Source organism: Micrasema longulum, unplaced genomic scaffold, assembly GCF_059751315.1.
Source record: "Micrasema longulum isolate JH-2025_06_02 unplaced genomic scaffold, ASM5975131v1 h1tg001567l, whole genome shotgun sequence".
Classification (NCBI taxonomy): domain Eukaryota; kingdom Metazoa; phylum Arthropoda; class Insecta; order Trichoptera; family Brachycentridae; genus Micrasema; species Micrasema longulum.
Genome location: NW_028278750.1, coordinates 249,869 through 261,256, shown reverse-complemented (window position 1 = coordinate 261,256; position 11,388 = coordinate 249,869). Strand labels below are relative to the sequence as shown.

The window sequence follows — 11,388 nt, the reverse complement described above, 5'->3', positions numbered from 1 at the left end:
AGAACTACAGATAAAATGTAACGTGGTAGACAATCCACAAACAAACATAGAAATTATGGCTGTAGGTCAATAGTTGTTAGGTACCTGACCTGGAAATCAATTTTATTTATTATGAATATTTAAAGCATTATCTTTGTTGTCAAACATTTTTCTTAATGTCATTTGTATATTACCGACTTTCTCTTTTTCTTACCGACTTTTCTATGTCTACCGGTATCGAGACGTACCCGTCTCTTCGTCAGGATACCAATTAAACCAACATGCAGTTAATGCAATACTTCTTCATGGACCTGATGGATTTATCAACAATATTTTGAGTTTGTTTAAATCTTTGTAGACAAGGACTGGATTCAACTCCCTGGGGAGCTGTTTATATTAACATGGATTTATCAACAATATTTTGAGTTTGTCCAAATCTTTGTAGACAAGGACGGGATTCAACTCCCTGGGGAGCTGTTTATATTAACATGTTACAACAGAGATAAAGAACATTTAAGAGAAGGTAATATAGAAGTCCAGAAATGGAAGGAAGGTCTAAAATATTGTTGGTAAATCCACCGGTCCATGAAGAAATGCAGAAATTGAAAAAATAACATTTTCAGGCGTTGCCTAGTATGTAGGTGAAATAATTCAATTAGACGAAACTCACTCGCATAAATAAAGGTTTTAGCTCTTTAACTTCACAAACATCAACAGATGAAAGAATTGAAGGAATATGGATGTTCAAATATGGGCAGAATGGTGAATGTTACACAGTGTGTAAAGTGGCCACTTAAACCAGCCATTGACAAATCATAAGCCCTGTAGATGCCTGGACTTCTATATTACATTCTGTTAAATGTTCTTCATCTCTGTTGTAATACGTTAATATAAACAGCTCCCTAGGGAGTTGAATCCAGTCCTTGTCTACAGAGATTTGGACAAACTCAAAATATTGTTTTTCATTCATTTTTGTTAGGTTGCCGAATGCTTATGTACATAAAGTGAAATTGACTAAATCGGTCAATGGGGGATTTGAATCCCCCCTTTGGTCCAGCTAGTTTAATATAAGTTAAAAGTATTTTATGGTATTGTAACATCTTAAAGTATGTTTTTTATATTTATTAACAGGTCAGATTAATGAAGGTAGATAATATTTATTTGAGATGAATAAGTTTTGTTGGGGATCGTTTGATTATTTTTTTTTCATCTATTTACTAGTGATTACTTCTTGTGGAAATTAAATGCCATTTTATAGCATTTTTAATGCAAATTTGCAGAGAATGTAATATTCAAAACGATAAATTAATTTATATTTTTTAGAACGAACTTTATTCTGTGACAATGTTGGAAATGAATGTTTAAATTAATTTTATATTAAAAGACAATTGTTAACTGAACAGAACCTTTTATTTCATTGATTCAAAGGTAGAGTGAAATTCCATAAAGGTTGACGCGTTTAAAGACAAAAACAACAACAACAACAACAAACCATCACGCCGTTTCCCCGTAGGGGTAGGCAGAGAGGATAGAACGCCATAACACTCTATCTTGGCATACAGACCTCGCTTCCTCTACATTCATACATCTTCTTATGCACGCACGCCGATTATTCCTACTTTTGACATGTCCATCTTCAAGTATTTGATGGACTTGATCGTGCCATCTCTTTCTCGGTCTTCCTCGTTTTCTGCATCCATCAGAGACATCAAAGACAAATAATAAGATAAATAAAATAGATTAAGGAATATTTTAAAAATCAATAATTAAAATATAACTTATTACTCAATTGTACAATATTTGTTACAATATGGTATTGTAGGATGGGGAGGTGCATATGCCAATATATTAAACCCTCTTAAAATAGTACAAAGATTAATATTAAAGTAATTTTAAAGAAACCCTCAACATTCAAATGGAAAGTCTTTATAACATATTTAAGGTCCATACAGTAGACACTCTTTATAAAATAAATTCTATTACACAAATTTATAAAGAAGAAAAAATAAAAGAATTTGAGTCACTCAGATACCAAAATAATATTAAAATTCCTAAATTCCAAACAAGTCATGGTCAAAAAAACTTTGTCTTTAAAGGCGTAAAAAAATAAAATAATCTCTCCAATGAACTAAAAACTATTAAAAATAATATATCAATAAATAAATTTAAAATCAATGTAAAGAAATTTTTTGACCACGTGTAAAAACTACACTAAATTTCAATTAGTATGAATGTATTATTGTTTTATGGTTTTTTTCTTTTTATATATCCTGTGTTTTTATTTTTTCTCATGTACTCATATATTTAAAATGATATAAACTCTTATACATAAACAACTACAACAGTGTAAGTCACTCTCCAAGCACAAGAGTTAGTCTCTTATTTTGGAGAGTTACAGTGATAGCATTTACTAGATGTATAAAAGTAGATCAGCATAGATTTTTTTTTAAATATGTACCTTTTATGAAACTCATTAATATTTTTTTTTTTTTAAAAAACTCAGTCGGTATATTTGTTTATTTAACCTGAAACTAGAGTCTACATAAGTTATGCATGTCCTCATAATAACGTTAATTAAATTATCACACAGACCAAACAAACAAATATGCAAAATGAATAAAACATAAATATAAAATTATATTTTCACTTATTTTTATATGATTCGGCACAAGCATCTGAAGGCATCCTCTCTTAGTTTGTTATAATAGTATTTTTATTAGAAGCTGATAAAATCGAAAAGCAGTTAGTGGTAAATCTATAACTTATCAATAGTTGATATTAAAGTATGAACCGAGACGCGGTATTATAGGAGCCTACATGCTGCCCCTAGAAACCACGACCCAATTCAATTTTGCATCGCGTCTCTAGTTTTACAAATTTATTTTTTTAACACTTTATATACATATAAAATTTACACACATATAAGGGCGGGCATATTGCCTTAAAGAAATTTCTTCTTTCCTACCCGAACTGTTCAATTTGAGAAAATTACAAGTAGACGGATTTATTGAATCCAACAATTTTATGCAAAATTAAAAACAAAGATTAACAAAATAAAAATATACAAAAAAATAACACTATACTATTAAGAGAGGAGAGGGGATGGGAAGGAAAAGAAGAAGGATAAAGGAATAACTTAAATATTTAGATAGTGAAATTTCAATCTTGACTTAAATGTAAATAAAGAAGGGGCGTCTCTAACATTAGTGGGTAGATTATTCCACAATTGAGCAGCTACTACTCTCTTGTCGATGCATTTCAAATAAGGTCGAACTGAGATAATCGCTTTTAAAATGTTTTATGGCAATTAAATCGAGTGAACGCGGTTGAAATGCGATCTCTTAGACGAATGTGTGGGAAATCAATGTATGACAGGGTTACGAATGATGAAATCAGGCGAGAGTGTAAATCTGAGACAAGTATAATTGATAAGATTAAGAAAGGGTCTCTGAGATGGTTTGGTCACGTAGAACGAATGGACGACGAGAGAATGGTAAAACAAGTATATATGGCAAAAATGAACGGCAACGTTAGACGAGGACGACCAAGGAAGACGTGGCATGATCAGATAAACCAAAATCTTAAGTCTGGTCATGTCAAAAGCAGACAGAACCGAAGGGCATGTATGACAAGATGTATGAATGTGGAAGAGGCTAGGATTGTATGCCAGGATAGACGCGTGTGGCAGTCCATTCTCTCTGCCTACCCCTACGGGGAAATGGCGTGATGGTTACTACTGGTAGTAGTAGTAGTAAATCAGAACTTTTCCATAGCTACACCAGATTGGCAATTGGCTAGGAAGCTTTAAAAAAAAATCTTAGTTACTATATGACAGATCTCAGAGAGTAGAATATTTTGAGCCGTATTATGGCAAAACGATGGAACTATAGATGCATCGTTTTGCCATCAGACAGGAGTACTGAGAAAGAGGAGGCAAGAAAATTGGAGCGATGAAAGGGTATTAAAAGGGTTCTCTCGTTACTAAAACGAAGAGATAGTCCGTGTTGGGATAGAGGTTGGAAGAGCTCTCTCTTACTCTCAATTAACAATCTGGTACTTATAAAATTTAATTTGAATTAATCCATATAATAATTTCACAAGTAAAACTTTCTCATCAATGTGATGTCATTCATCATCAATATCACGAATTAAAATAATAAATTGACTTCTTTAAGAGAACTTGACTTGACAATCGGATCAGGAGAATCACTTTTCGCCAGTATGGATTGACATGTGTGATGTCAAAATTGTTTTCCGTGAACATTTAAATACGCATACTGAACATGAGAATGGTTTCTCACCAGAATGAGTTAATATGTGTAATTTTAACCGATCCTTTCGTGAACATTTGTATTGGCATTCGGAGCACGATAATGGTTTCTCATCAGTATGAGTAAACATGTGTGATTTTAAATCACAATTCCGTGAACATGTAAATGGGCACACTGAACATGAGAATGGTTTCTCACCAGTATGAGATAACATGTGTGATTTTAAATCATGACTTCGAAAACATTTATATTGGCATTCGGAGCATGAGAATGGTTTCTCACCAGTATGAGTTGACATGTGTCTTTTTAATTCACTTTTTCGTGGAAAACGAAATTGGCACTCTGAGCATGTAAATGGCTTCTCACCAGTATGAGTAAACATGTGTAATTTTAATATATTCCGGCGCGAACATTTAAATTGGCACACTGAACATGAGAATGGTTTCTCACCAGTATGAGTTAACATGTGTGATTTTAAAGAATTCCTGTGTGAAGACTTAAATTGACACTCTGGGCATGAGAATGGTTTCTCACCAGTATGAGTTAACATGTGTAATTTTAAATCATGATTTCGTGAACATTTATATTTGCATTCGGAGCATGAGAATGGTTTCCCACCAGTATGAGTAAACATGTGTGATTTCAATGAAATCCTGTGTGAAGACTTAAATTGGCACTCTGAGCACGAGTATGGTTTTTCACCAGTGTGAGTTAACATGTGCGATATCAAATTAAATCTCCGCAGACACTTATATTGACACTCTGAGCAGGAAAAATATTTCTGGCTTGCTTGTAAACCTGAAACAAAAACATCATTATTCCCATTCCACACTAAATTCTTTCTAAAACACAGCAAATCAGCATTCCTTTAAAACTAATTTATCTTATTTTTTTATTCTTTACAGTATTATCACAATTCTCATAAACTTTAATTCATTCTGGACATATAACGTTCGTACGAACCCCATTAAACCTAACCATTTGTCGATTAGACGAACAATTTGTGGGGTGGACTTTTCTGATAAAAAACGTACGTTTTTGTTATGGTGATATTGATGAAAAAATTATTAATTTTGTCAAAAACGCTTTTTCATATAAATATTTTTTTGTGGCGCATATTTAAGGAACTTGATTTTATATGTACAGGGGTAGGCGCTCGAAGTGTTACCAACTTCACGCTGCTGTAGCAACCAAACGGCTAATGACAGTGCGCTTATGTTTTGACACTTGTCAGTATGTTATATTATTAAATATTCTAGTGAAGCATATCGTATTACGTCGCAGTTAAAAAAACTTATCGAAAGTGAATTCAAACTCAACAGTGTTTTTGCTCTGCATGGCTGGAAAATTACAACCAGCCATTATAAATGAGCTACGACATCTACATATGAACAAAATGTTAGTGTATCGGACCATTTCACGTTACAGTAATACTGGTAGCATAAAAAAACGCCATGGAGGTGGACATCCAAAAACTGCATCATCAACGGAAATGGTTTGAAAGGTGAAGCCACCTCAATTTTATATCAGCAACTCTGCCAAAGGAGTTAAAGTCCGCTGCGTACCATCCTCTATAGACAAAAGCCGAAGTGTTACCAACTTCACGCTGCTGTAGCAACCAAACGGCTAATGACAGTGCACTCATGTTTTGACACTTGTCAGTATGTTATATTGATAATTATTCTACTGAAGCATATCGTATTACGTCACAATTTCAAAAAAGTTATCCAAAGTGAATTCAAACTCAACAGTGTTATTGCTCTGCATTTGGCTGGAAAATCACAACCAACTCTGCCAAAGGAGTTAAAGTCCGCTGCGTACCATCCTCTATAGACCAAAGACGTAATCTTAGAGCAAATAATGTGGAAGGAAGTATTACTTACTTGAGGCAATTTTATTATTACGAGAGGAATTTAAACATTCTTGTTTAACGTCAGGATAGTCGATATCTATCTCTGTGAATATAATTATATCACTGGTGATCCTAGGCTGGTCGGTACTGGTCCCCGGTTCAGCCTTCACGGTAGCATCACCTGGCTCCTCACTTCTGTAGGCACATAGCTCTCCTTCCCCAGTACGGATAATATCTCCTTTTTCATCGCCAGTCCCTGATTCAGCCTTCAATGCAACAGCTGGCTCCTCCCTTTTAAAATGACATATCTTACTTTCCTCAGTATGGAGAATATCTTTTTCTACACCGCCAGTCCTTGGTTCAGACTTCACAACAGCAAAAGCTAGCTCCTTGTTCCTGTAGGGACTTAGCACCCTTTTCCTAGTGTGGATAATATCTCCTGCATTGTCAGTCTCCAATTCGGTCTTTACAGTATCAACAACTAGCTTTTTCCCTTTAAAGAGACATGGCGCCCTTTCCCCAATATCGAAAATATCTCCGTCTACATCATCAACTCTCGATTCAGTCTTAATATTCTCTAAAGTGAATTCCATATTTTTCTAGGATGGATACGAAGTAAATCTTTGATAAATCTGAAAATAAATATCCTTGTAAAATGCTAAGTAAAAACTAGAAAGTTAAAATAATTTGAGAAATATCAGCTCCTACAATTTATTATATTCATGCACTGTTTTACGCGCCCAGAAATCGTACGAATGCAAGTCAGAATTCACCCATTAATAAGGCAATTCGCTTACTGAATACGGCTTATGCGGATAATATGCACAAGTTTTAAGCTGCTCGCTTAAAATTAATATAATAAATAAAATGACACAACATGCATCGGAGTTTTACTACGGCTGGCTGTTTTCTGTAAAATGCACACCTTAGATTGTATAGTCAACCAGACTTTAAAATCATTAAAACTGGTCAATTAAGTACCATCAAGTGGGGTAACTCGAGGCGGAATTGAACTTTGAGCTTAAACTAAAAATTCATAAAAAGGTGCATCTATCATATTTTGCAGTAGATAGAAATTGTATTTTTTTGTCAATAAACCATGATTATTTTTATCCAATCCATCAGTAGATTTTTCTTGAAGTTTAATGAGCACATCAAAAGCCTAGGGCACTCTCATAAAATAAAAAAAACAAGTCTCAAGTTACACCGCAAAGCGGGGGGGGGGTGGGATATTTTGAGACACTGATCATTTTTTTCTGATATCTCGAGTTAGAAGAGGATATTGATATCTTCAGATACTTGAAATTAAAAAAAAATATGTGTTTGGGAAAATAAGTATTACAAAAAATAATAAACAATGCAAAACCAGGAGTAATAATAAAACGATCTCTTGGTATCACGACAATAACAACAACAAACCATCACGCCGTTTTCCCGTAGGGGTAGGCAGAGAGGATAGAACGCCATATCACTATCTTTGCATACAGACCTCCCATTCTCTAAATTCATACATCTTCTCATGCACGCACGCCGATTATTCCTACTCTTGACATGTCCATCTTCAAGCATTTGATGGATTTGATCGTGCCATGTCTTTTTCGGTCTTCTTCGTGTTCTGCATCCATCAACATTCGCATCGTAGATCCTTTTAGCAGTTCTTTCGCTGTCCATTCGCTCTACATGTCCAAACCAACGCAGCACCCCTTTCTTGATTCTGTCGATAATGCATGTCTCAGCCTTACACAGTTCACGGATTTTTCACGGACATTTGTGCACCTATCATACATCGTTTTACCACACATTCGCCTAAAGGATCGCATTTCGACAGCATTTAACCTACTTTCATCATATTTTTTTTCTAATTCCAATTTAAAATATCCACCCTCTAAAGTTACCCTACCCCTTCTGACGGTAGATAAATAGTTTTTTCATGCATGCGTTAGTTATCAATTGTCAAAGTGAAAAAAACATTCTAACTGTTGAGTAGATTTGATTATTCATTATTTTCACAAAAAGGCAATTATTTCAGTTACTACGTTCAGTTTTGTGGTGGGTAGAACGTTGAAATAATCTTCTAATATAATGTTGTACGTTACAATATTTTGAGTATGTCCAAATGCTTGCAGACTGGCTGGGTTTTCTTCCTAGGGAGGTGTTCATATTTGAATTTGTTGCAACAGAGAGGGAAAACATTATTGAGAAGGGAATATGGAAGACTAGGCATTTACAGTTTAGTATGTTTCCGTTTCCGTTACCCGTTACTCGTTTCGTCTGCTCTAAGGTCTGAGAGATTGTTAGGACGATTAGGGTCTTTGCATAGGATTGTTTCTACTGTTGGTATTAGGATAATGGTTTTTGCGAGGGATTCAGTATTATGACGAGAAGTAATTTCGCCTGAGTTCGATAGGGATCATGTTAGGATCTGTGTTAGGATTTTGCCAGTAGTGTCATGATAATTTGATGTTCCTCTGTGATTTGGTATAGATTCGTGTCGTTTTTCTTCTGTTGCTTGAGTGCACGTTTTACAGGGCAAATTATTCTAATGTTTCCTATATGTATTTGAGTTTTGTGTCGTTTGATTTGTTTGTATTACTGCGTTCTTCTTCCTTTCCGAGGCGGGATCTGGAGCGTGCGGCCACGGTCTCAATTTGGAACTAACACTGTATCCCTCCACTGTCATACTGGGAAATTAGAAAAGGGTGATTGTGCTGAGCATGTGTATTTGATTGATCACAAATTGACAATACTGCAGTGAGGGGTACTGCAAGGAAATGTTAAATTTTCGCTTAATAGTTTTAAAAAATTGATAGTGATATGCGAAACTGAAGAAAGACACAAGTCTTTATAAACAGCTTCGGGAAAGGGGAGGGTGCTTTCACTGTAGGCATTTACAAGGCTTATGACCTGTCATTGGCTGGTTTGAGTGGTCACTTTACGCACTCTGTAATATTAACCATTCTGCCTATGTTTGAACATCCACGTTTCCTCAACTCTTCCATCTGTTGACTTTTGTGAAGTAAGAGAGCTGAAACCTTTATCATGTGGGTGAGATTCATCCGGCTGAACCATTTCACCTACTAGGCAACGCCTAAAAACAATTTTTCAATAGTTTGAAAATGTAAATGTAAATGCCTAGACTCCCATATCCCTTCTCAATAATGTTTTCGCTCTCTATTGCATCAAATTAAAATTTCTAAGTTACACACAGGAATTGTTGCTTACGTTTGTGGCGATTTTAATGTAAAAACTTGGTTTAATCGTGTGTTTTAAATACCCATTTATGTATTTATAATCAACGAGATAGGGACGCGTCCTCAGTGCTTGACAGTAGAACCACAGATAAAATGTAATGTGATAGACAATCCACAAACAAACAAACAGAAATTATGGCCAGATGTTAATTATATTTAATGTACCTAATTAGGTACTTTTATTTGTATTTTTAATTTTTTTCATAAAATGTAATTTTCTTCTCTTATACGTTTTGATACATGCATCTGACGTCATCCTCTCTTGGTTATTAATTGTTATAATTATATTTTTATTAGCAGGTAACAGTCGGCTATCGCAAATGGACGCAAAATTCTAAACTTGCGGAGCATTGCTCCGCAAAAATTAAAAATACACGAGATGCGGAGCGATCCAATAATTAAAATGTAAAAGCGAGCCCAAGAGTGAGGCATCTTTGCCAGTTATAAACGTTTTATTTGTAAGAAGAAATCACTTCCGGGTCCTAATATTTTTTCATTCTTTAAACTGGCTGATCGCGCCACTTGCCTGTTGGCAAATGAACGTCTGGGCTGGTATTCCAAATGAAATTATAGCGCGTTTTTACGTACTAAATACGCATTATAGCGCGCTGTTAACGCGTTCGGAATACCAACCTTGAAATACTGGTTCGTGGAATGCGTTATCCTTTATTTGTTTTGCCACGGAACCCTAAATACAATTAATGCAATTACCTACCTTGTACTGGGTTCTGGCACCTTATTGTTTGAACTTCTGTCGTGGCAGTTAGGATCAGATCAGATCTTCGGATCTTCAGATCAGAGGTGGCCTCCGTGGTGAAGTGGTCAAGACGCTTGGCTCACGCGCGGAAGGTTCCAGGTTCGATTCCCGGTGAGAGCACAAAAATAAAAAATGTGATTTTTCTCAAGCCTGGGTGCTCTGTGATGTAATTCACCAATGTAATTAGGCCTCTTGTGGTGCAAAAAAAAATATTTTACAAAATATTGAAATTCAAATCCAAAATCTTGTTGTTAGGAAAGAGGGGCACTTGACAATTACACGACACAGTGGATTTAATGATTTAATGATCGCAAAAATAACTTATTTCCGATCGCGGTGAGAGTATAAAAAGCACATGCACACACAATCAGTTCAGTTGTCATTATGGGGCCGGGACAATATTGGTGCCCACGGTAGGCTATGCAACATTTTAACTAGAGCCTAGTAGGTAGCAAATAAATTCGAACGTCTCATCCTTTTGGAAGGGCTATCTCTATGTTGACATTTTTCACGTCTCTGAGGGAGTTTTTCGTTGAAAGATTCTCTAAAAAGAGAATTAGAATATTATGTATACTTATGTGTTATTTTTATATATATATACCTAATTTTACCTTATTATTTCTATATGTATGAATTGAGATATTCAATTTTGTAATGTACATATATATAAATAAATAAAATGGAAAATCCTAGTAACTACTATATGTATATATGTGTGCACACATAGAGAAAATCTGGCCTCACAAATCACTTACCTTTTTTCATCCCAAATTTTTATACCACGCTGAAGCGATGAACATACATTTTGTATTTATTTGCGGGTCCCATGTAGATATTTGGATTTCATTTCGAACCACGTGTTTTGACCAGATTTAACTCCGATCTCAAGTAGATTAAGTTGAATTTGTTTATTTGAACCCTGTGGAGGGGCCACGTGGCCACAGGGAGCGTTACGATGAAATGAATTATGGAGACGGGTTAAGATCCCAGCAGAAAGTTATAAGAGTCTCCTACCCTCCGGATCTATATTGTGTTTTGACTGGAGGCTGAAGATGGCTCTGGGACACTTCACTTCTCACTTGATTTGTGGTGGTTTTGCGATGTGCGGTAGCGGGGCGGTTACGCGGTGCGGAGCGGTAAGCGGTGGCGGTCAAGACGACTCGGTGGTCAATTCTTAACTAAGCTGCTGGGCGGTGAGGGACATGGGTGCGGGTGGGTGAGAATATTAATGCTCATGTGGGTAATACAAATATATATAAAATTATAAATGAAAATATA

At 35.4% G+C, this 11,388-nt stretch overlaps 1 protein-coding gene across 2 annotated transcripts; it reads right to left on the bottom strand.

Annotated features, from left to right (window-relative positions):
- Positions 1-3,756: 3,756 nt before the first annotated feature.
- LOC148274830 (uncharacterized) lies at positions 3,757-9,428 on the bottom strand. 2 transcript variants are annotated; one of them, XM_088236516.1, is made up of 3 exons: positions 9,325-9,428; positions 6,134-6,734; positions 3,757-5,048 (listed from the first exon to the last, which is right to left on the bottom strand). In XM_088236516.1, the coding sequence occupies exons 2-3, from the start codon at positions 6,693-6,695 to the stop codon at positions 4,186-4,188; spliced, it is 1,425 nt and encodes a 474-aa protein (XP_088092642.1). In that variant the 5' UTR covers positions 6,696-6,734; positions 9,325-9,428; the 3' UTR covers positions 3,757-4,185. The 2 variants fall into 2 exon arrangements, with proteins under 2 accessions (XP_088092642.1, XP_088092644.1); XM_088236518.1 differs by lacking the exon at positions 9,325-9,428 and having other exon boundaries at positions 6,134-6,920.
- Between the last annotated feature and the right edge of the window lie 1,960 nt (positions 9,429-11,388).